The following is a 26,120-nucleotide window of genomic DNA, read 5'->3' as shown; positions in this document are numbered from 1 at the left end:
TCATTTTATTGTCCCTTTGAATTCTCCATTTTTCAGTTTTAGCTAAAAATTTGCGCATTGAAATTTTACATTTTATCTTTTGAATTCAACTTTGGCTCTTCTGTATTAATTTTCAAATTTATGGTTGGGAAAAGGCGCTAAATAAATAATAATATAATAATAAAATAAAAAAGGGCGCTAGAGGAAGACCCTCCGGCCGCGCACACGGGTTTCCATGGCGACGCGGAGGAGGAGGAGGAGGAGGAGGGGGGGTGGCTGTTACACCGGAAACGGTCTCTGCAGTGCCAGCAGAAAAATGAAAAGAAGGCGGACCTGCTCTCATCTCTTTTATTGAGTTTATTTCCCCCACACATATTATCCTTTCACTTAATGTATGTGTTTTGAATGCCACAATCGTGCGTAAAAACAGCGTGGAGGAGGAGACGCCCGGTGGCATGACTGGCCTCCCGTGTTCTCGGTCTGATGAAGTAGCGGTGCACCGACTGGGCTGGAAACACCGCGCCGGCCGACAGTAGCCTGTGTGTGGGTGAAGGAGAGCGGGTCCTGCCCCCTTCAACCACCAACCTGCAGTCTGGTGACACCGCGACCATGGCAGGCTACCATGAGGACCTTAACTAGTCCTAGTCCTGCTGCCGCTGAGCTGTTAGCCCCGTAGTGTCACGGTTCCACTATGCCCGACCGCCGGTGCTCCATGCGGCTCTCCTCTGCCTGATCGCACCGTTACAGGCCTGCTTTTTCCATCTGGAGGTCTCTCGGCAGGAGAAAGCAGGCCGGCTAGCTCTCTGCCTTCTCCTGCTGCAACGCATCTCTGGGCTTTGTTTTTGATGGTGCAGATTTTTCCATGACAGTGTCGTCCTTATCAATTCGAGGACTTTTTAACTCCAAAAGAGTATTTTATGGGCTTCATCTCGGCGGATGATCTGCGGGCCTGAGAAGCCAAGATGGTGAACTGGAGGCGGCTGCTGCGAATGTCCAACCGTTCGTTCCTGGCCTTCATCTTCTTCTTCTCCATGTCCACCACCTGTCTCTACTTCATCTACGTGGCTCCGGGAATAGGTCAGTTCACACTGTAAAACACCTCCACAAGGTTAACGTTAACAGTTCAATGTGTGGGTTATCTTCTGCAGCCCGACAAGCTGTCACAGTCCATGCTAATGCTAGCAACAGTTAGCTAACAGGGCTAACTACCTATTACAGCTCAAGGCCTATAGAAGGAGGCTAGGACACGGGTCTTGGGGTGTGGGGTACGACGCATGCGCAGTGTGACCCAAGCTGTGGTCGTGCGTTGCGATTGGTTCAATTTCGACGAGTGCAGGCCAGATTTTACTGCGCATGTGCATACACCAGAAGATATGACGCGTGTCCCAGCCTCCTTCTATAGGCCTTGTTACAGCTGAAAGGTCCACCCCAGGCCATCATGTCCAGCTAGCCTGTCCTCGCTTATCTTGCGATGTTAAAGAGTTAAACTGCGTGTCCCCGTTGGCAGGTGGATGTAAATATGGACCTAAGTATTGTCCCCCTTGTGTTGGATTTATGGATGATATGTGCGCTTTAGCTGGCGGTACACAGCTGACTTGTGAATGAATGAACCTCTGGCATCACTGCTAGTTAGTGTTCATTTCAGGGTTTTGTAGGGCCAGTCCATGACTGGTGATTTAGACATCTACTTGTGCCAAAATGTACCATCATCCACCATCTCCACATGTACCAGTTAAAATCAGCTTTGAGCTTTGTTGTTGAATAAAGTCTCTGGAACAATTTTATGACAATTCTGGGACACTGAACTCTGGTCAACCTGCCTTAGTTTGTATTGTGATTATTAAAGGGCCCATATTGTAAAAAGCGAGATTTTTGTGTCTTTTACATTAGAGCAGGTTTAAGTGCTATATAAATACTGTTAAACTATCAAAATGCTCAATATACGGAGGAACACACACACAGCTCGTATTCAGAAATTGTGCGTTTGAAACAAGCCGTTAGGATTTCTGTCCATTTGTGATGTCACAAATATACAATATTTAGACCTTTACACGGTTTTCAACGTAAACATTCTAAATGTGTCCCAAGTTTATTTCCTGTTGCAGTGTATGTAAATAACATAAGCTGACAGTAAGTAAACATGGACCCAAGCTGTTGCCTAGCAACGCAATTTCGTTTCAATTCCGTTGAAATGCACTAAAACGGAGCGTTTCAGACAGAGGGTGAATACAGGTATATTCAGACAGACAGTATGAGGAAAATAAAGTTGTTTTTTTAACATTACAGCATGTAAACATGTTCTAGTAGAAACACAAAATACAAGTATGAACCTGAAAATTAGCATGATATGGGACCTTTTAAGATGTACACTGGTTGTATGCAAGTATACTCCATAATGTCACATGTATGATATGATTGTTGACTAGACCCTATTCTAATAATACAGTGTAGTAATATGCAGCCCAGATGTTTGACTTCTATCTCCAACTGCATTTGCCATAAAACTATACTGACGAATAACTTTCTGTGTGTGTGGATGTTTCCATCCTCTTTGACATGAATGGAGATGCTAGTGGTGGTTTGCTTATTGTTGCGTATATTGCTTTCATTGATTTTACTTTTTACTGGGTCATTTCTGTGGTGATCACATGCTGGAGGGAAGTGTTTTTTTTTTTTTTTTTTCGTAGACTGGGGTTGTGTGCTGATAGTGCAGGCTTTTACTGGCAATCAGCAGTAGTCATGCTTGGGAGGAGAGGCAGTTCTAGGAACATTCACTGAAGATTAGCAGTATGATTGTAGATGTAAAAGGATAAGATGGCCAAGACAGAATGCGTTTGTGCTCTAGTTTAGGTTGTATTAGCTGGTGTGGGGAATGGGTATTGTGTTTTTGAATTGCATTGTTGTACTGAATTGCATTATTTAAAGTAAGTAAATTAAATCTAAGGTGTTATGTAAGGGGGGTTTACACAGTATTTGTAATGGTGCTTATTACCAAAGGTCGAAGTACCGAAACACAGCAACCCTTATTATGCTACGAAGTATTATGTTACATGTACTCACTGCCTTATTTGGGGGAAAAATACTCCTGAAGTAAAGATCTCACATGACACAATTGTCACTTATTTTGTGTATGAAGTCTTAAACATCTACGTTCATAGTAGGTTTAATTGGGGTGTTAAAGGTCCCATATTGTAAAAAGCAAGAAGTCTTTTTTATTATAAAGCAGGTTTAAGTGCTATATAAATACTGTTGAACTATCAAAACGCTCAATATATGGAGAAAAACACACAGCCCGGATTTAGAAATTGTGCGTTTGAAACAAGCCGTTAGGATTTCTGTCCATTTGTGATGTCACAAATCTACAATATTTAGACCATTTCACGGTTTTAAACATAAACATTCTAAATGTGTCCAAGTTTATTTCTTGTTGCAGTGGATGAGAATAACATCAGCTGACAGAAAGTAAAGATGGAACAAAACTGTTGCCTAATAACGCAATTCTGTTGAAATGCACTAAAACGGAGCGTTTCAGACGGCTGTATAAAATACAGGTATATTCAGACAGACAGTATGAGGAAAATAAAGTTTTTTTTAACATTACAGCATGTAAACATGTTCTAGTAGAAACCCAAAATACAAGTATGAACCTGAAAATGAGCACGATATGGGACCTTTTAAGAATTGTCATTTTAGCCATGGCTTTTGCTGTAGAGGCCATATTTTTCAAAGTTAGAATAGGACGGTGTTTACAAGTCGGGTGTTTTCAGCCTGTTTTTTTATTTAGAAGGCTCAGAAGAATGTGTTTTCATGACAATATTGAGCCATAGATTTATTTATCATGACTCTGTTTGTGACTGTACAACAGAATACTAGCGTGACATGAACGCATGACTCCACAGATATAAATTATTGACGGCATCCGTGCTGTCTCACTGCTACTCGGTGTAAAATGTAGAGACATACAGACTGAATGAATGGAGGAGCATAATGAATGCAGGCAGGTTCTGAAATTATCTTTTTGATGTTTGATGATGTTTTTTGTCTGCCCTCAGGAATTTTATCCGCAACTTTTGAAATCTCTGCGCTAAATGAAGGAATAACATTTAAGATCTGATGTCATTCAATGTTTCATATATTTTACACAAAAAACATTATAGGCATGTTAAATTCCAGTCTTCAAATTACACTGTGGCTTCTGGGGGAGCCCTATTTTTGGAAGGAAGGGATGTTAATAATTAACCGTTAACCGACATTAAGAATTCTAACCGATTAATGCTATCGGTTAAAGGGTTAAAAGAAATATTAGAAAAACAGCTAAAAAGCTGAGCAAATCTCAGTAATTGGCTCTTAAAGGAGAATAGCTGGTCCACCTTAGGTGAGTCTGAGCCGGAGATACAGATACAGGATATTGGTTTGGGTTTGAGGAGTCTTAGCATTTATTCACCGACAAATAAACTGTACACGCTAGGGATGCTAATTTAAAAAAAAAAAAATCTTAACCAATAACCGACCCTCGTTAACCGATTATTAACCGTTAAGCGACGAGAGTTGTGCCTCGCATACAGCGGTGCGCCAGCTGCAGTGTATGGAGCACAACAGACAACTGAGTCCCCAGTTCACCATCAGGCGAGCAGCAGCAACGTAGCTGCGTTCACTGTCTCAAGTTCAGCGTCCGGGAGCGTATTCACCCACGGTGCTGCGTTTAGTGTCGCGGACATGCAGACACTTTCCCTGTAAAAGCCTTTAGTTTAGTTTAGCAGGTTGTCAGCTGTGTGTCTGCCCGGATTAACGATAACGATTGTCCGACAAACAGTGTGTGTGTTTGTGCTACATTAGCAGATGCTAGCTCTGCTGGTAGCTTTCTGCTCGCCGTTGTCACACACATACGGTCTGTCAGCGCGGCGAATCTTCAGCGAGTATCCGACAGACCGTGTGTGTGTTGTCGGTGGCGTTCTAGCTGTGAACGTAGCTGTAGCAGACAGTGTGTGTACAGTTTATTTGTCGGTGGATAAATGCTACGAGGCTACAACTCCTCCGCTCAAGCGAGCTATAGACGGGAGCCAACTTCCTGTACCTGTAACGCCGGCTCAGACTCTCTTAAGGTGGACCAGGTTTTCTCCTTAAAGTGACGAGTCAGCTTTTTAATTTATTATTAACATTTCTTTTAACTGTTTAAACCGATAGCGTTAATCGGTTAAAATGTTTAATGTCGGTTAAACGGTTAATTATTAACATCCCTAGTACACACACTGCACAGTTATGTTCACAGCTATAACGCCACCGATAACCTCACGCTCACCGCCACCACAAACACACGGTCTGTCGGACACTCGCTATCGTTACGCCGGGCTGACGGAGTATCTTTACGCAAGGCAGACACACTGCTGACCACCTCGCAGCTAAACTAACTAACTGATGCGGTGGAGACTTGCTGGGACAATACACGCAGCGTCGTGATTGCTCAGTTACAGTTACTCTCTCGGTCCAGTGAACTGGAGACTCAGTTGTCTGTTTTGCTCATACACTGCATGCTGGTGATAAATGATGGATTTAACCTGTTTGTCCATCGGCTTTCCGTTGCAGCTGGGCGTCTTGTTAGGCACTAAAAATAGCACCGCTTCATGCGACTCACTTATCTTGTCGGTTAACAGTTAATAATCGGTTAATGAGGGTCGGTTATCGGTTAGGAAAAAAATTCAAAATTAGCATCCCTGGCACTGTACTGTACATTGTTATTGTCATCTACTGTGGTTATTTGCATAAAACACAATTCAAATGATTAGGGAAATAAATTATGCTTGGATTAAAATAAATCTTGGCATTAGAGCTAGTGTTAGGAAGTTAAACACGTCATAATTCTCTATTATCTATTTTATATTGCTGTGAAAACTTCTCCTTCAAACAACTGGATTTATTCAAGTGTCTCGCCATAAACTTAATTTTTACGAGATTATTTGAACACATCATGATAACGTTATAATTTACCTTCGCCCAATACTAATTTTTACCAAATAGAGATTGAACACCTCATAACTGTTATTTAGCCAAGCAGGACTGTGCTGCCCCCAACAAAGGTGTACAGCAACTGGATTGAAGGTTTCACCCACGATGTTGAGGGAGAGAGACCAGCGGCATGACCAGCCTGATGTATTAGTAATATGACAACGGGCTAACGCTAGCGAACATTGGCTAACGCGGAGCTCTAACGTTAGCTAGCGTTATGCGTTTGTTTGCCAGGTGATATGTGTGTGACTTTGCCCTGACTGCTATAGTGCTGCTACCCTCAACTATGACTCAAACCAAAAGGTGACATTTGTGTTTGTCTGCTGAATGAGCAGACTGTATAACATATATATAACATCTGCTTTGGTTTCAGTCATAGTTGAGGATAGCAGTCAGGGCAAAGTCACAAATATCACCAGGTAAACAAACACAGACCGTGCGTTCCAATACCCATACTATCATACTATTTAGTATGCCAGAAAAATATTTAGTATGTCCCAATACATAGCATGTCAAATGCAGTACTCCAAAAATACCAGAATGTCCTACTACGTTTTGCCGTGCAAGCCGGCATGCTTTTCTGGCTATTCTGACCCACGATCCTCTGCACAGTGGATATATGAGCAAGAGGGTCAAAGGTCAAGGAGCAATGTTATGTTATGACGAAGTGGTATGTGCCAATTGTAAGCATACTGCATGCAAGTAAAAATGAAAAAGTATGTGATTTGGAACGCAGCCATAATGCTAGCTAATGTTAGTGCTTCTCTGTTAGTTAGCGTTAGCCCGTTGTCGTATTAGTAATATATCAAACTAATAGGCCTACTCTGACAAAATAGTTAATTGTAACATTGACACTGCAAGCCGAGGCATTGATTTCTCATGACGTTAGCTACTTGGTAACTTTAGCTAATGTAAAATAGCAACACGCCCGGGTCTCTCCTTCAACGTGGTGGATGTAGTAACCCTCAGTCCAGTTGCTGTATGTCTTTGTTTTGGATTCTTTCGGGGATCTCTACAGACTTATCTGACCAGTTTCTAGGAGATTCCTTCCCACCCTGAGCGTGACGTAAGAGCAAAATGGCCGCTGTGTAAATATAGTGAATTGTTGTAACTAGTTGTGGTAGAGGTAATGCGTGCAAATCATCCAGTTAATTCTTTTGCCTGAGCTGTGTGTGAACACGTCTGTGGATGCAGGTCTCCTCTCCGAATGTGGCCGGTCGTATGTTGCTGACTAATGTATACGCTGCATTCGGGTGCTGCCTGGCTTCTCCGTACAGCGTACTGCTGCTGCTGCACAGGCTTGTGTGGATTCTCAGCCGGTCTTGGATCTGGCTGTGTGTTCCACGCTCTATTCAACCTCCAGCTGAGAATTTAATTTGAGAGTTCAGGACAGTCATTTCATGCTTTGCTTCTTCTGCCTTCCCTGTGACAAATTAGAATTTTCAAGCATGTGTGCAGTTTGGGAAGCGGAGTACGTATTGATAAGTGTGTTAGCCTGCTAGCTGATGTAGAGGGAAAGATATATCTTTAAAAAAAGCAATTGGCCTATTTTGGTTTCAGGGATTGTAGCAAACATTTTGACTGTATTCACGGAGTCGCATCATCTGTTGTCCAGCCTGCTTTGACCCGCCTGCTTCCTTAACGCCGTCACCTGCTCACCAACCAAGGCTGCCTGGCTGCTCTGTGATAAGACGCTTATCATACCCCAAACACTGTTCTGTTTACTCGTTCACACGCTCAGTGAAACTGGTGCACTGGCCAATAGGAAGACTGTGACGCCAGGGTCGTGTAATAGGACGACATATACCGTGGAATGGATACTGTTTGTACCATGGAAGCTATTCCCCTATTACATTATGAGGGTGTATCATTCATTTTACAAATAACAAGCAGGGCAGCTTTATACAAATATTAAAATGCTATATGACATTACTGTAATTGGTAAGGTCCACTTGACTTCATTTGAATACCTAGAAAACTAAAGAATACATGTTTGACTTTAGGACCGGTAACACACCCACCAATAAATGAGCATCAATCAGGGTATTAAAGTTGTAGATATTTAGGATCAATAATAGATGCCAAAGTGTCATGGAATTGGAACACCGGTGAAATGTCTGCAGTGGTAAACCGAGACAGTTTCGAGTGGAAATACATATATTGGTCCTCTTCTATCGCTCATTTTTGGAGAGTATTTAAACTTTCTGCTCTATTGCCTGGTGTTTTTCATTGTCGTTGAATAATAAAAACAACCTGCATAAGATAGTCGGAATGTCCAGGGAAATTGCCGGACAACAGCGAAATTGCATGACGATGACCTGTGAGTCCCGAGTGGTGAGGAAAGGGCAGGCGGTTATTAGAGAGGCATCACGTCCCCCATGTACTGCATACGAGCTGTTACCATCAGGCAGGCGGTACAGGGTGCCGTCTAGGGGTGGGCCATATGGCAAAAATATCATATCACGATTTCTTTCAGGCGGGATCACGATCCACGATCTTTTCACGATTTTTTTTTTCATGCTGGTTTTAAAAAACTACAGCCCTATAAGCTAATAAAACATGAGGAAAAAGAATAACAGATCATTAAGGCCAAACAGATTTTTAATCAAGTGTGCAATTCTGCAAAGTATGAACATTCAACAAGAGTTTTGACTTGGTTTAGACTTTTGCATAAATCCCATCCCCAAAATGAACATTGGATTCAAAAGTTAAACAACAAGTAGAGTGCACTCTTGCTACATGACATTAAAGGAACTGAGTTGTAAATCAGGTGGCTTATTAGACACAGATCCACAGGTAATAATTACTAAAGTCAGCTCTCTCTGCAGATGGAAGGGTCGACACATCACTGACAGAACCTCTAGATCAGGGGAACAGTGACTGTCAGTGATTCGGCTGTTTGGACACCAGCCATTATGCACATAAATACAGAGTCCGTCCCCCGTTGCTCTTACCGTACCAGAGTCTTTGCCTCGGTCACCGCAGCGTCGGGTATCAGCAGGTGAAGCCAGGTCTCCGTTATTAACATCACGCAGCAGTCCTGACGGACTTCTTAGCTGCCTTCTGTAGCTCCAATTCGTCCCTTTTTGTGAACAATGGATCTGGCGTTGGAGAGAAAGTTGCTTGGGAGCGGTGGTTTGTGTGGATGCTTCTTTAGCCTAGCCAGCAACCCCGCCCGGCCTCCCCGTTTCTGCTTCCTCTCTCTACGCCGCTTACGTCGCTTCTCGGAGCCGATAACAATCCACGTAGACCCCGGTGATCTGGCGATGTCCGCCGGTATGTTGCGCGTGCTTTGAAAGTCGCCTGTAATGGCGGTACTGTGCTGTAATCCCACGTTGATTAAGCCTTGGCGACTACACACATACTTTGCCTGACAAAAGTCGACAAGCAAATCCAACATTCACACAAATAAGCACTAAACTAGGAAGCGAAGAGCCGCTGCACTGAAGCACGTCGCCGTCTTGAAACTACCAGCAACTGCAATGTACACTGTAGCACGGTTCTATGATCTCGCTGAAAAGGCAGATCGTAGAGACATTTTAATCGTTCGCGATCTAATATCGTCATATCGCACGCCCCTAGTGCCGTCCCTCCCAACCAACCGGGCACTGGGAACTTTTTTTACAACCCACGAGTGTTTAGATCACCTCTCAAACAAGGAAGAATATATATATATATATATATATATATATATATATATATATACAAACTGCAAATTTTAGGCAGGTGTGACATATATGCAGTACCCGCTTCAGTATTTCAAACCTTTAAGTGGAACTTCAAGTGGAAGTTCAACTAGCATATCAACTCCTTGATCATAACAGAATATAATAACTTTCACCACTGCTCATTTCAGAAAGGCCATAGCGAGAAATTGTGTTCTTTGTCTATGTAATGTGCGTTTAGATCGGTTTCCCTAGTAGATATCAATCTGTTGATTAATGTTGTTCCAGTGTCCTCCTCTGTGTTGTTGCTGCTGTAGTTGTGATAAATGACTTCCACTGTTTCCAGCTGCAGCCTGAGCTTGAGAATCAGATCTGTTGTTGTGACTGAAACAACAGTACATCTACATGTTAAGTTATGTTGTACAATAAGCAAGGGGTATGTAATGGCTGTCGCTACAGTGCTACACAAAGCAAATGTAATCAAGTATATGTAATGCAAAGCAAATTCCAACATGTTTTTTTTCCTGTCTTTCTGTCAGCCAACACATACTTCTTCATGGTGCAAGCTCAGGGCATCATGTTGAGGGACAATGTGAGGACCATCGGCCAGATGATTCGATTGTACACCAACAAGAACAGTACACTCAACGGGACCGGTGAGTGATACACACATGCACTTTACGACACGGGTGATTATCTCACAGTCTTTTAGGCTAAATACAAAGATTCTACATGTAGTATATGAAGATTAAAGCTAGGATTGGTAAGGAATGTGGCAAGAGTCATTGTGTTTTCGCGATCTTAGAATGAGCTGTTTATATCTACGTAGGGAGCGGGTCCTCTTCACGGAGTCCGCCGTGTTGCACCGCCGTGTGTCTGCAGTAGAACGGACAAACCAAACACTGGCTCTAGAGAGAGGGACATTAGCGTTTTCACATTTTCCACGTCAGCCACCGTAGTTCTCCTACACGCTTGGCACACACGAGAAGATTCAGTTGGTTGCAATCTGCAACCTAGATGCTGCCAGATATCCTACACACTGGCCCTTTAAAGAGCAACTTAACACCCCGTTTTAGCTTGAACACGCCCCCCCTTCACAAATTAAGATCATGCATTCAAACCCTGACAACACAGCTGTTTGAACTGCTGGATTATCTTAGTTTAGTTTAGCTCAGGGAGTCCTCAGCAGAGTGGAGAGTGGCAGAGCAGGGGATGTGGATGAACGGTAGGGAAGATATAGATTCACCCCTAAGGCCTAACATTTGATCAGCACTGTTAACTACTAGCTTAGTAGTAGCAGTATTTCTGCTCTCATAGTATTTCGACAGAAGACAGAATTACTGGATTACTTCTGTTGTAATAAACACTATAAAATGGGACCAGGATCAATAGATGGTGTAACACAGCCACTACATGTAAATCACTAACTGAGAAAGTGGATTTAGTGCGAAGTCTGGATATGAAGAAGGTACGGATCAGGTGAGGGATCGATGAAGATGAACTATATTGCTGGTTTCATTGAACCGCCTTGCTGTGCTCTGATCCTGCAAAGTAACTAAAGCTGTCACATTAATGAAGTGCTGTAAAAAGTCCACTATTTCCCCCCCTGGAGTGGAATGGAGTGGAACTATAAGTAAATGGAAAGTACGAGTAGGCCTACCTCAAATCTGTACTTAAAGGGTAACTTCAATACTTTTCAACCTGGACTGAAAATATAGTTAATAGAAATGTGGGTGTGATCCATTGAGCTCTATTGTTGGATGTAGATGAAGTGCTTTCTACTGTTATGCCTGATGTTGGTTGTTTTTTGCCGCAGACTATCCTGATGGCAGTAACTCAAGTGAATACCTAGTGCAGCCAACCACGTACCTCCCTGAGAACTTCACCTACGCCCAGAACCTCCCCTGCCCACAGCGATTACCTTCTATGAGTGAGTAAGACACTGCTAACCTAACACCAGGGAAGTGTTGTTTCAGGGGTGTCAGTGACTTCAGGGAATCATTCATTTAATGGGAACATATCATTCAAAACTCTTTTTCCAGTGCTTGTTCACATCCATCTGGGTATCTGGAGTTGCCACCAACCCAATAAATGTGAAATAAGACCAGTCCAGTGGGTTTATTGTGGGCTGCCTGGATCAGAAAACATGTGATTCCACATGCCAATCAGATGTGGCTCTCTCTTAATGTGTCATATGCAGGCTCATTAGAGTCAGGGCAGTGTAATTGCATAGCTAACTTTGCATCTTTATATCTTTACCATAAACATCTATAACGGAGGTTTTAGTACATTAATATTTAGTTTGACTTGCGTATCTCACACATCTGACAACCACCGACAGGGTTAACGGGGCATCAGTGCTTAAGATTCTCCGGAAATGCTGGATTGTGCTTGTGTTTTCCTGCACAGTGATTTGTTGTTGTTGTCTGGCGATGCTGGTGTATCAGTGGAATAATGTCCCCCCCCCATACAAAACACTCTCCACAGAGGGCCTTATGGAAGTGAACATGACAGAGATCCCCATGGAGGAGATAGAACTGAAGTTCACCAAGTTTTTTGACATTGAGTTTGGAGGCCATTGGAAACCAAAGGACTGCAGACCTCGCTGGAAGGTGGGCTAATGCATTTTTACAGGGTCTAGTAATTCTGTCACGTTTAAGTCGGTCCAGTACAGTGTGGCTGGATTCTTACTCTAGTATTTGTCCTTTAGGTGGCCATACTGATTCCATTTAGAAACCGCCACGAACATCTCCCCATCCTCTTCCAACACCTAATCCCCATGCTGCAGAGACAGCGGCTGCAGTTTGCCTTCTACGTCATCGAACAGGTACAGTCTGTTGGTGTGTGTGTGTGTGTACTGCAGTATACTGTATTCTTTTGTATGTCTTAGGGATGTTAATAATCTAACCGTTAGCCGACATTAAAGGTCCCATATTATAAAAAAGTGAGATTTTCATGTTTGTTTGTTTTTATTATAAAGCAGGCTTAAGTCCTATATAAATACTGTGAAAGTATCAAAACACTCAATCCACAGGGAAATACACACAGCCCGTATTCAGAAACTCTGCATTTGAAACAAGCTGTCAGGATTTCTGTCCATTTGTGATGTCACAAATACACAGTATTTAGACCCTTTACACAGATTTACACGTAAAACATTCTAAATGTGTCCCAGTTTATTCCTGGTTGCAGTGTACGTGAATGTCATCAGCTGACAGGAAGTACACATGGACCCAAGCTGTTGCCTAGCAACGCAATTCCATTGAAATGCGCTAAAACGGAGCGTTTCAGACAGAGGGTAAATACTGGCATATTCAGGCCGACAGTATGAGGAAAATAAAGTGTTTTTTTAACATTACAGCATGTAAACATGTTCTAGTAGAAACACAAAAAACAAGCATGAACCTGAAAATGAGCACGATATGGGACCTTTTTAAGCATTTTAACCGATTAACGCTATCGGTTAAAACGGTTAAAATAAATATTAATAATGAATTAAAAAGCTGAGCGGCTCTGAGGAGCGGCTCGTCTCTTTAAGGAGAAAAGCTGGTTCACCTTAGGAGGCGGAGCCGGAGTTGCAGGATACAGGAAGCTGGCTCTGGTCACTCGGACCGGAGGAGTCGTAGCATTTATTCACCGGCAAATAAAGTGTACACACACTGCTACGCCTACGTTCACAGCTATAACTCCACCAACAACCCCGCATTCACACACGGTCTGTCGGACACTCGCTAAAGTTACGCCGCGCTGACAGACTGTGTGTGTGGCGGCGAGCAAGAAGCCTCCGGCAATGCTAGAGCTGCTAACGTAGCGCAAACACACTGTTTGTCAGGCACTCACTAAAGTTACGCTGGGCAGACACACAGCGGACAGCCTGCTAAACTAAACTAAATGTGCGGTGGAGACTTTTACTGGGAAAATGGCTGCATGTCCGTGACACTACACAAAGCATCGTAGCTGCTAAGCTAACGCTCCCGGACGGGTGAACTGGGGACTCAGTTGTCTTTTGTGCTCGTACACTGCAGCTGGCGCACCGCTGCATGCAAGGTTAATAATCAGTTAACGAGGGTCGGTAATCGGTTTAGGAACATTTTCAAAATCAGCATCCTTAGTTCTAAACTCATGCTGTTTTAAAAAAAATTGTGAGAAGCACTTTCGCTAGTGAAGGAAGTCCCTGACATTAAACACAAATACATGACTTCTTCATTTGTTTAATAGCAGCAGCAGGCTCGCTGACTCATTGTGTGTGTGTGTGTGTTTAGAGTGGGAGCCAGCCCTTCAACAGAGCCATGCTGTTTAACGTGGGATTCCTGGAGGCCATGAAGGACCTGGACTGGGACTGCTTGATCTTCCACGACGTCGACCACATCCCCGAGAACGACCGCAACTACTACGGCTGTGGTCAGATGCCGCGCCACTTTGCTGCCAAGCTGGACAAATACATGTACATGTGAGTGTGTCATCAAAATGGAGTTTTAAAGGTCCCATATTGTAAAAAGTGAGATTTGCATGTCTTTTTACATTATAAAGCAGGTTTAAGTGCTATATAAATACTGTTAAACTATCAAAACGCTCTATATACGGAGAAACACACACAAGCCCGTATTCAGAAACTGTGCGTTTGAGACAAGCCGTTAGGATTTCTGTCCATTTGTGATGTCACAAATATACAATATTTAGACCATTACACGGTTTTCAGCGTAAACATTCTAAATGTGTCCCAGTTTATTTCCTGTTGCAGTGTATGTAAATGATATCAGCTGACAGGAAGTAAACATGGACCTAAACTGTTGCCTAGCAACACAATTCCGTTGCAATTCTGTTGAAATACACTAAAAAGGAGCGTTTCAGACACAGGGTGAATACAGGTATATTCAGGCAGACAGTAAGAGGAAAATAAAGTGTTTTTTGAACATTACAGCATGTACACATGTTCTAGTAGAAACACAAAATACAAGTAACAACCTGAAAATGAGCACGATATGGGACCTTTAAAACCTGTTCTGTTTACAAAACTGTCTTTCTAACTCCATTCTGCAGCTTCACCGCCATCCTGCTCACTCAGAAATGTTAACATATAATCTATAATATTAGAGGAATTATGTTGCATCAGTGTGACCAATCACATTATTGATGGAGGTCAATGATTTTACTATTTAAACTGAGATTACACACGATGAGCGATAAACATGTTAGTGGAGCTGCTCTAACAGACTGACAGCTGTCTGTGTTCACAGAGTCACTGTGTTATAAAGAAGGACATGCAGAGGTTTTATTCTATATATTTCTATAGATTAGATATTTGAATGTTCAAAGAAATGACCGACAGTAACCTCTGACTGTCCTGAGTAACAAACTAATATGTGACACACAGTCAAACTTTTGACTGAATGAATGAGGAAATGAAAGCAGCGTTTCTGGCTCTGTGAGAGGGAGGAGACAGACAAAGGAAACCTGCCAGCGAGTACGTTGGGTTCACAGAGTCCGTTGCCATGGTAACTGACCCAGAGTTTAAGTTGCCTCTCTACCTGGAACTGAAAATCCAGATTCCCTCATCTAACGTACTCCTCTGCTTTGTGAAACGGGGCTCTGATCGACTGTCGACCCGTGTTTTAACTCTGTCTGTCTGCTGTCGTCTCCTCCAGTCTTCCATACAGCGAGTTCTTTGGTGGCGTGAGTGGACTTGCTGTGGAGCAGTTCCGCAAGATTAATGGCTTTCCCAACGCATTCTGGGGCTGGGGAGGAGAGGATGATGACTTGTGGAACAGGTTAGTCAGACCCCTTCATTTAGTTACTCACTGGGTTGTGTTTTTATGTTTTGGGAGGGAGGGTTTTCACCAGGTTGAGCTTCAGGTTCAGCTTGACGCTAAACAAATGGCTGGAAGAATGCTAACAGACAAAAATGTAACAATGATAATAAAGATTATTATACTGAAGAAACAAATCACCGGCACTCACAGATAAAAAGTCTTTTTTTAGTTTATTTTGGGCAAACTAACGAATGAGTTTCAGCTATAAGCCGTCATCACTCAAGACGTAATGCCAGTTTTAAATATTTCAGGTGAGGCACAGACAACCAATCAGGAAAGGGACTACATGATTACATAATAGGAATCATCTGTGGATGCACCGCCAGGAGCGTCTCGCAACAACAGAGGCGTGGTCAAGACAGTCAGAAACCACCAGCAATACAATGAAATATATATATATATATATATATATAAATAATCTTGAAAGCCCACATGGCAAAAGCCACTCCATAAAAATAGAATGGTGACACACTCCTCAATAACACATAATTGATATACATTTTCTATAGCCTCTATTGAGGAAAGACATAAATACATCTATGCTTACAAACTGTACAATATAACCTCATGAATGCTCAGTGGCTCCTGGGCTGAAAATACCTCTCACTAACAAAGAGCACAGGAAAAAATCCCAAAATAGAGGGAATAAAGTAGAAATAACCCTGTAAGGCAGTAAAAACTTTTTCCAGAGTGTATAGTGAAAATGCCATAAAAAAAATCATAGAAAAATGTATAACGATATCATAGGAAATATAGTAGACAAAATGTGTTAAGATATCAAGAAAGATATGTAGAAAAATATATGCTAAGATATCATATAAAAATGTCATCAAGGAATATACCAATATATAATAGAATGGATGAAGATTAACATCATGATACATTTGTGAGGTCCAGTTTATAACCAGTGTGATGTTGTACTTTTTTTTTTTTCTGAATGTCATACAACAGCAGACCACTACACAGGGCTCCCTGTGGTGTCCATGGTAACCTACCGAAGGTATCTGCACAAGGTGTTTGTGGACAGTATCGTAGTGAACCTAGTGTGGAAACATCTACAGGACTAAATAGATTCTAGCTTCAATTATTTTCCCGCATTTAGGCATACATGAATGTCTTCTCTCCGTTTAGTCACCCGGGCCTGTGTTTATTAATTAGAGGGAGACACGGGAGTGGGATCTTCACTCCGGTCACATCCCACTCCCCACAAAAACACTCCTGTCCCGTCCCGATCTCGTCCCATCTCGTTCCTGTGTTTATTCATATTACAACTAGAGATGCACCGATTGCAATTTTCTTGGCCGATTCATATTTTCTTTCTTCTGAGAACTATAATTGACAACGTAAAAAAAAAACTTTTTGTAACTTTTCTTTAATGGATAATTCAATTGTATGCTCAGAAATGACACCGTGTGGTACTGTGACAGTAGTTGGTTACTGTCGGTGCTGCCTTTTGCGGCCCAGAATCAGCTTCATCTGAGACTGGCGACCGATGCATCTCTACTGACCTATTGTCATTAGGATTCCCGTCCCGCTCCACTCCTGTTGACTTCTTCTCCTGTCCCCTCCCAGTCACGTGATGAACTGTGAAATTCTTTCCCATTCTGCGGGAATTGACCTTCAACATTTTATCAGCCTTTTTGTCCAGAACAGTTTCAACAGACTGCTTTGGACTTTCAGCTGACTGCGAGCAACTGTTATTCACAGCATTAATATATCATCAACTATTGTCTATGTAAAGATGTAGAGGAGACATGTCTGCCTGAGTCTCAGATATCACATCAATAATATATCATCAACAGCTTTTGTCTCTGTAAAGATATAGAGGACTAATGTCTACCTGAGCAGAGAATGAAGTCTCAGAGCTTCTCTGTGCTTTGTTGACATAGCCGGGCCGGCCACGCATTCATGTTAGTAGGGCTGGGATGATACACGTATCTCCCGATTCGATATTATCACTATACTTGGATGCCGATTCGATAAGTATTGAGATTTTTAATCCTAGCGATCCTGACCGACTTTACTGTCTTTCACAGGCTGTAGCAGGTTCAGTTTTAGAGCTAGAGTAAAAATCCTATGAAACTAGAAAAAACCTAAGGAATCCATTGGTACCAACCGTGTCATGCTAGCTTGTCGGGAAGGAGGCTAAATAAAGCTCCAAAGTCGGGCAAAATTTTGGCGAGGAAAAACTGTAATGGCCATTTTCAAAAGGGATCCCTTGAACTCTGACCTCCATGAAAGCCACGTGGAGGCAATCCCTCAATCAAAAGCTCTGAATTAAGAATTTAGCACCTATAAAACAGACAAACCTGTAAGTAGATATATTGGTCATGTTCCTATCGGCAGATGGTTGGTAGACTCTATACAGTGTTCAGTTAAACTGAAGCTCATGAAACAAATGGGTCGAGGTTGGTTATATACTGTATATACATTGGTGGTTTAATGCTGTAAACAGTAATGCAGCCTGGTTTCTTCTCAGGGTTCACTACGCTGGTCTGAATGTCACGCGACCGGAGGGAGAGATCGGCAAGTACAAGTCCATTCCTCACCACCACAGAGGAGAGGTCCAGTTCCTCGGGAGGTAAGATCTCAGATCTACAATAAAGTCTCTGTTGTAAAGAAGGAACAATGAAAAAATTAGTTGAGTCTTTACATTCATTTGAACTACAGTATGTCACATATACCCTTTTTCCACCAAAATTAGCGTGTATATGCAGGTTTCGACGACCGGCGCGCTTCCTGGGGGCTTGCTCCATGGCTAGTGCGCCGGTCGTCGATCCGGACTTTCGTAGTGGCCAAACGGCGGTACTGCAACTGCCGTGTCCGTCACATGATGCCATTGGACTCAAAAATACTTTTTCTCATAGACCTACATCGGGAAAGAGACATTTGTAACTCGGCGGATAATTTTTTTTGAGGGGAATCAACTTCCCAGTACAAACCCCTAAATAGTCTTTTATTTAAAAAAATAAAGTGTTTAAAGTTGTAAAACGCACTAAAAGCCAAATCCAGAGTTATTTCCCTTCCTCCGTTCATGTGAGTGAGACCCAGACCGAGAGCTGGAGAGCAAGCCGTGACGACGGCGTGACGTTAGGACCCCGTGCCCGAGTCATGTGACCGAGCGGACGCTACTCCGCCAAGATCCTGGTACTTTTCCAGACGGAAGTCGAGCCATTTAGGCATCATGCGCCAATGAGCAACTCTTAATGAGGGTCGGTTGTCACTTAAGAACATTTTTCAAAATTAGCATCCCTAATTGTTACGCTTAACTGCCCCGCTAGCACCACATGTGGATTAGTCCCCAACAAATGCACCGTTTTCCTCCTGTTTGAGTGGCGTTTGATAAAAGCTTCAGTAAGCAGCTGTTTGAGGAAATTACTGAGGCTTTTTTTTTTTTTTAATGAAACTATATGTTTGTGAGCAGCAAGCCCATCAGTTCCACACAAATCTTTAAAACAGCTGAGAGCCACAGTGGTGGTAGTGTAACATGTGTAGCAGTGCCGTGTATGTACAGTATATATTATCAATCCTCGAGATAGACGCAGGTTAAAGCAGCCCACAGGTGTACGTCCTGTAGGAGAATAGGGCAGAATGATGATATTGATCTAAGAAGTGTGTGACTGTGCTTTTTTGTAGGTATAAACTGCTGAGGTATTCCAAAGAGCGGCAACACTTGGACGGCCTCAACAACCTCCATTACAGCCCCCACACCTCCCTCAGCAGCCTCTACAAGAACATCACGGTGGACCTGAACCCCGAGCTCGCCCCTATCGCAGACTACTGAACTGCCCCCACCCCCCCCCACCGCCGACCTCCACCAACCCCGTCTCCTCCTCCTCCTCCTTCTCCTCCACACCCCCCCACTTGCTCACCCCAGCTCCCCTCCGGCCTGGCCTCCCAGTGCCCCCGTTCAGAGCGGCGGTGCAGCGGAGGAGGTGAGGAGGGATGGGGGGGCACAGGCCGAGAGGGGTGAAGAGGCGCTCCATGTAATGCTGCCAAGAAATGTTAGTGAGAAAAAGAAAAAAAAATTAAACCGAAAAAAAAGAGGAAAAAATGAAGAGGCAGTGGCGAGTCTCTCAAAGTGAACTGTTGATTGTGTGTGTGAGTGAATGAGCGCGTGTGTGTGTGTGTGTGTGTGTGTGTGTGATGGGTGAGTTGCTGCATGTCTTTTTTGTCCGTGCCGGCTTAACTACTACAAGATGACATGAGTTGGTTTAGGTTGGAGGGAGCAGCAGCATCTCAAAAGCCTTAATGTGGCAGAACCACAGCTCCCTCGGCTCGGCGCCGCACTGCTTCACTTCTGATGTATCACCGTCACCTTACAAAGCCAACACACAAAGTTGTTGTCTCACTTTCTACTATCATTTTGTTTTATACATATCATTTAGTTTAGGGCCACAGGGGGGGTAGGGATCTGAGCGAGGTTGACATTATAATGTTCTTCTTTTTTCTTTTTTCTTTTTTGATACGTGCTATTTATTTTTTTTCTTCTGATTGAGGATGTTTGAAGAAGCACTCCTTGTCTGTGTCACTCAAAGTGTTGGCTGCTTTTGTTTTTCTCTGCACTGCTGCTGAAATCCGCATGAACATGTATGTAAATATCGGCCTCTTAAAAAGCTCGAACACAAGAACACAAATATGTAAATATGGGCCTTGAAACTTGCTCGGGCATATTACAGTGATATTCCAGTGGGGTTTGAATTTTTATTTTGGCAGCTACCTTTCGTTCTAAGGATTTAATAAGAGTGAGTGGTGTCTTCCCTAACAGGGAAGATCTTCTAACAGTATATAGGATGTTTGGCTTAAAAGAAAAACCCAGAAGTATCCAAATCTTTAAGATTTGACATTATCTTTTGCATGCCTTAATTTATTTTTGTTTACCAGATTCTTTTTCAAACATAAATTATTTCACCAGTTAGAGATGTGTATATTCTTAATTTAGCCTTTTTTTTTGTTGTGCTTTATTTTTCTCTTTGAGGTGCACTGTGTGAAAAGAGTTAGAGGCGCTCCCTCCATACGGGGGAGCGCGCTCGGCCATTACGACGTGCTTTATCACAGGTTTCAATGTGAGAGTGTATATTTTTTTCTTTTTTGTCTCAGATGTGTTTTTATTTTTTAGATTTTTTTTATGATTTTTATTCTTAATGATTTAGTGCTGGACCATGTGATAAAAAAAAGCTTTTTCATTGTACTGTACCATGCGCTGAAGCATGGGGATTTTGGGGCTGGATGCTGTGTGTCTGGACTTGTAGTGTTATATTTTTAAATTTTTCTAAGCTTGTCAGAAGGGCCAGAATGAGAGAACCTTTAGCCTTCAGTTGCTCCACAGCTGAAAGCTCCTGCTCGTTCTTGAATGGCACACGACGCTGTGAAAAGTTTCATTTCTTAAAAAGCTTTGAGCACTATATAAAGACGGAGAGAAACGCTCGGCAGATTCTTTTTCGAACCAGATGTTCGCTGTTAACATCTCTACGTTTTTTGAATTTGACCATGAGTAAGTAAGTTGTATTGTCAGGGACGTTGTCCTGAGATGTTGATTCACAACTCTGGCCATTTGTGACCCAGAACCTTACTTCCTGTCCGATCAGACGATTTCATCTTGTTGACTTGCTTCATGATGCCTTCCTATACACTGTGTGATTTTTTTTTTTTTTGGTCTTAGTTCCAAGCTGTGGTCCTTCATCTCACTGTGACACTCGTCCTCCGGTGGCCCATATTTAGAGCTTCGCTGACCAAAGACCTGTAAGAACCAAACAGTCTCTGTTGTGACCGCTGCAGAGACCCACATCTACCAACCAACCAACCAATCGGAATAAGAAACACACTGACAGATCTGTACATATATTATATATTATATATATATATATATATATACATATATATATATATATATATATTATATATATATATTTATATATATAAAGGGGTATAGTTCCCCTTTAAATGGACCTTGTGGTGAGTTTGTTTCTCAACGTTTTACTACATTACAAAATGACACTTCTGACACTATATATATATATATATATATATATATATATATATATATATATATATATATATATATATATATATATATATATATATATATATATATATATATATATATATAGTGTCATTTTGTAATGTAGTAAAACGTTGAGAAACAAACTCACCACAAGGTCCATTTAAAGGGGAACTATACCCCTTTTTCCTCTTCAAAAAATCCATCCAAAAAATATTAGCTAACATAAACAACTCTCTCCCGAATCCCAAAACTAGCATGCGGTTTGGACTGTTTGTCAGACAAAACGAGCAAATTGAAGACGTCACATTGGACTCATTTTTAAAGGCCAAACGCTGAATGGATCAATGGAGAAAAATAATCAGCAGATTTAGTTATTGCTCGCAGCCCCCGATTGTGTTTTCTATTTCCCGTCGTAGCGCTGTGATCGACCGAGCATTGTGACGTGCCTCGGCATCGATGCGATACGGTCCCGCTCGCGGCGAGCCGACCGCATCGAAGCCGTCTTGTGTGTGTCCTACGGTGAAGCTGCACGATGGCGTCACACAGTGTCCAGGGGGTCTTCTGCTCTCGTGTAGTTCTCGCTGTGTCCTTCCCGTCAGTACTGGGACCAACCAATCATAACCAACCTCGTTCATTTGGCACCGCTTTTCACTTCGGTGCTGCACACATACAGAGCTAGCGCCGTGTGGAAACGTGTGCCGTCTGTTGACGCACCTTTTTTATTAGAGCGGGTGGATGACCGCCGATGATGGATGAGGAAGATGAAGGACAGTAGCTTCAGGTATGAAATGGCCAGAGTGATGTTTTCATTAGCATTACATTGTCAGTCAGTACGCCGGGGGGTTCCTCCGCACAAACACTGCAAAGACTTCTGGGAAAGGCAGTCTTTAAGCCCCCCCCCTCCACCTTTTCCCAAGAGACCTTGCAGCAGCGATGGTATACGTTTACCTGACGTGGCTGAACCAGTCTGGCTTGTGTTCAACCCTTCATAGCACGTGGATGATGATGATGAGAGAAGTCAGCGGTCATGTCTGATGGTTGGTCGTGTTCTGTCCTGTCTGGAGAACTGTTGTGGGAGAAGTGTTGGTGGTTCCCGGCAGGGCGGCACCACGTTCTTGCAGAAGAGAAGAGAAGAGAAGAGAATGAGGCCCGTTAGTGACGGAGTAGCAGTGAGATGAGTATTATTGAGAAGTGGCTGCTCACTTCTGTCAGCGATCAGCTGATCAAGGTGTATACTAGACCGGTCCAGGATGGGTAAAACCGCTGTAAGTTAGTAGATGAGGCTAAACACGTCTCCATCACACAAGTATTGAATTGAGAGCAGCGTCAGAAGGAGTTCATGTGAGAGGGGGTTTCCCAGCACGGAGAGGTGTTAAGGAGGCAAGGCCGCGTCCCGTTCTTCTCACGGATCTGCTTAGTTATCTCGTTTGCATGGCCGAAAGCCAAAACTCTGGTCCAGAACTGGATCACTTTGCTGAATAGTTTGTCCTCATCCTTGGTTTCTGGTCGTGTCAGTGGGTCCCCAGTATGAGCGCAGGTTGACATTCCACCCGTTCCCTGCTGCAGCCCCTTTGTCATCATCACATGACCATCTGTCGACACGCCGCGCTCACCGTTGGACTACTAGTATTTTTATTTAGCAGGATTTATTTGTGCCTTGAGTTCTTTTTTCTTTCTTTCTTTTTCACTTTACATTCTGACTGAAGAGATTACAAATGTTTTTTTTCATTTCCTGAATGGTGTTTTTGTCCCCCACTTTCATATCAGTCCTATCAAGTCCGACTGAAATATGGAATCCAAAAGATCTGCTAATGTTTGTGGCTGCCTTGACATCATTGTGTAAAATAACCCACTGTGACTGGCGGTGGGGGTCATGTTCAACAAAAAGCTTTGCCCATTACGCACTAAAAGACTGAGCTGCGAGGACTGTCTGGTGCCTGTCCTGGCTGCTGAGGTTTCATCTCACTGTCCCTCCACAAAAGAACGAACGCGATGAAGCACATCTCCTTTCATCGTCGACAATTTCAAGCACAACTCGCTGAAGCTGTGAGGCTTAATCCCACCGACTGCACCCCGAAACCCTGTCCTCTCCATCTGCATGGCCTTCGCCTACAAAATACAGATGTGGACAAAATAATGTAACTTCCATCTAGTTCCCATGTGCATGATGATGACCAGAGCGGGTAACACGGCGGCTTTTGCTTTTGTGAAACGGCGCTGCAGGCAGCTTTCCACTGATGGAGCAGATAGTGAACAGCATGATGTTGGTGACTGGATACATTCATTTCCTGTGCTAAATAATCTGGGTTTCAATGTTTTACATGACTTTCATTGATAGGACATTGTATAACTCCTTTAAAAGTGTTAATAATGAGAACCTGACTGATAAATCGATACCATACCGGCCACTTCACCCATGCATCAGTGTTGGTTTATACATGCTGGGAGATTTAGATCAATGTGTATCCAGAAATATATGCTCCTTCAGAAACAGTGTTGCTGCATAATTTGTCCACCAGATAGCGCTGACAAGTTTATCAACTGCAAAAATGTCCCAATTCTTTAAAGGGAATGTATCATGAAAAACTCAACTTTTCCAGTGCTTGTGCACATCTGGGTATCTGGAGTGTCTACCATCCCACAAAAAAAGTGTGAAATAAGACAACCCAGTCAGTGTATTGTGGGCTGACTGGATCAGAAAACCAGTGATTCAACAAGCCAATCAGATGTGGCTCCCCTTCCTATGTCACATGCAGGCGTTCTCGCAAGCCAATCAGAGCAGGCTGGGCTTATGCCAGGATCAGACTAAACGATATTTTTGACGGTTACGACGGTCACTATGTCAGATTAGACGATTGAGAGTCATACATTATTGTCTTGACTTGGCCGCGACATCTGACCGATTACACGTCGGCCCCCCTGTTCCGACAATACACACTCTTCCGGAACCGCCGTCTTTAATATATGGACTCAAGCCACCCGGGCTTGATCATGTAAAGGGGCCCACGAGGCTCCAGGGGGAAAACAGTAAAAATATAATTCACAGGGAGAGAAGCGAAAGCAGGCACGCAACGGGATGCTCCATGCGCAAAGACGCAACGGCGGTGGTGTTTTTTTTTTTACTCCGACACAACCTAGAATGAATATCCTACCGCGAGGTCCGGCAGCAGTTGCGCTGGGAAGGTCCGATGATATCATTCTGCATAATAAGTAGCCTTCTGTTTACAGTTGTGTGCGTCTGTGCTCAGCCGGTCAAATTGACGGCCGTGACAGAACACGTCGTGAAAAGCAAAAAAGTAAATAAAATCAAGCGTGTTAGACTTTATGTCGTGAGGCGTCCCAGACATGGCGTCGGTCGTCGCGTACTACGACACGCTACACGAGATAAAAACCAATGATTTTCGCACACGACACTCATTTATCGTTCCTGATCCGAGTCAACACCCTACGACAGCCGTGTCGGGCTGTAATCGTCCTGATATCGTGTAGTCTGAACCGGGCATTAAAGAGACTGGCGCTAAACCTGAAAATGAGCATGATATGTCCCCTTTAAGAACCACGTTTAAAAATGGAAATTTTCGTCCTATATCGGTGTATTGCAGATGGTATCTCTGAATACGGCGGCCACCAAGTAACAAGAACTTGTCTTATAGAAAATGCCAAAGATATGTTTTGAAGGAATTGGCAAAACATCGCACCACAAGGTCCTTTTAGTAGCTCTTCTGGAGCTTTCCATTTGTATCAAACCTTCCGCAGCAGTCTCTCGATCTCAACTTTTCAGCCAACACGAGCAGCAAGTCTTTAATATACTAAATGTTCAAAAATGAATTTTGAACATTTAGAATTCATGACAACGGGGGCAAACTTCATCTGCTGAGGAAGATCATGCGATACAGTTGAAAGCTCCAGAACTACCACTACTACTACCACCATGGACCGTTTGGGTGAGAATCCAAGAATGAGTTGAATTTCTACAGACACAATGTTGCCTTGGCATCGTTTGTCCACCAGAGAGTGCTGACAGGTTTCAACTGTAAAATGTCACCGCATCATTGGCTCACAAAAAAATTAACAAATTTAAGGGATCCTTATCCAAAATGTGTTTATGTAAAATTAATATTGATCAAACTGTTATCAAGTTTTTGTAACCATCCAATATACAGTATAGATATCCGTATATCTGCCTCAAATTCCAGTATTAGTCGGGCTCTAAATAAGAACTGAACCATCTTCATTTCAACTTAAAGGTCCCATATTATAAAAAAGTAAGATTTATGTTTTTTTTTATTATAAAGCAGGATTTAGTCCTATATAAATACTGTGAAAGTATCGAAATGCTCAATCCACAGGGAAATACCCAAAGCCCGTATTCAGAAACTCTGCATTTGAAACAAGCCGTCAGGATTCCTGTCCGTTTGTGATGTCACAAATATACAATATTTAGACCCTTTACACAGTTTGAAACGTAAACATTCTAAATGTGTCCCAGTTTATTCCTGGTTGCAGCGTATGTGAATGTCATCAGCTGACAGGAAGTAAACATGGACCCAAGCTGTTGCCTAGGAACGCAATTCCGTCGAAATGTGCTAAAACAGAGCGTTTCAGACAGAGGGTAAATACAGGCATATTCAGGCCGACAGTATGAGGAAAATAATGTGG

General features: G+C 42.8%; 1 protein-coding gene across 1 annotated transcript; it reads left to right on the top strand.

Moving 5' to 3' along the window:
* The first annotated feature begins 244 nt into the window (after positions 1 to 244).
* On the top strand, positions 245 to 19,511 carry b4galt6 (UDP-Gal:betaGlcNAc beta 1,4- galactosyltransferase, polypeptide 6). The gene is made up of 9 exons (XM_074636583.1): positions 245 to 1,056; positions 10,187 to 10,303; positions 11,464 to 11,577; positions 12,135 to 12,259; positions 12,358 to 12,474; positions 13,910 to 14,097; positions 15,293 to 15,415; positions 17,937 to 18,038; positions 19,094 to 19,511. The coding sequence occupies exons 1-9, from the start codon at positions 942 to 944 to the stop codon at positions 19,239 to 19,241; spliced, it is 1,149 nt and encodes a 382-aa protein (XP_074492684.1). The 5' UTR covers positions 245 to 941; the 3' UTR covers positions 19,242 to 19,511.
* The last annotated feature ends 6,609 nt before the right edge of the window (positions 19,512 to 26,120 follow it).

This window comes from Sebastes fasciatus, chromosome 5, assembly GCF_043250625.1.
Source record: "Sebastes fasciatus isolate fSebFas1 chromosome 5, fSebFas1.pri, whole genome shotgun sequence".
NCBI lineage: Eukaryota > Metazoa > Chordata > Actinopteri > Perciformes > Sebastidae > Sebastes > Sebastes fasciatus.
The sequence above is the reverse complement of the archived record's forward strand: the minus strand, read 5'-3'. Positions and strand labels throughout refer to the sequence as shown.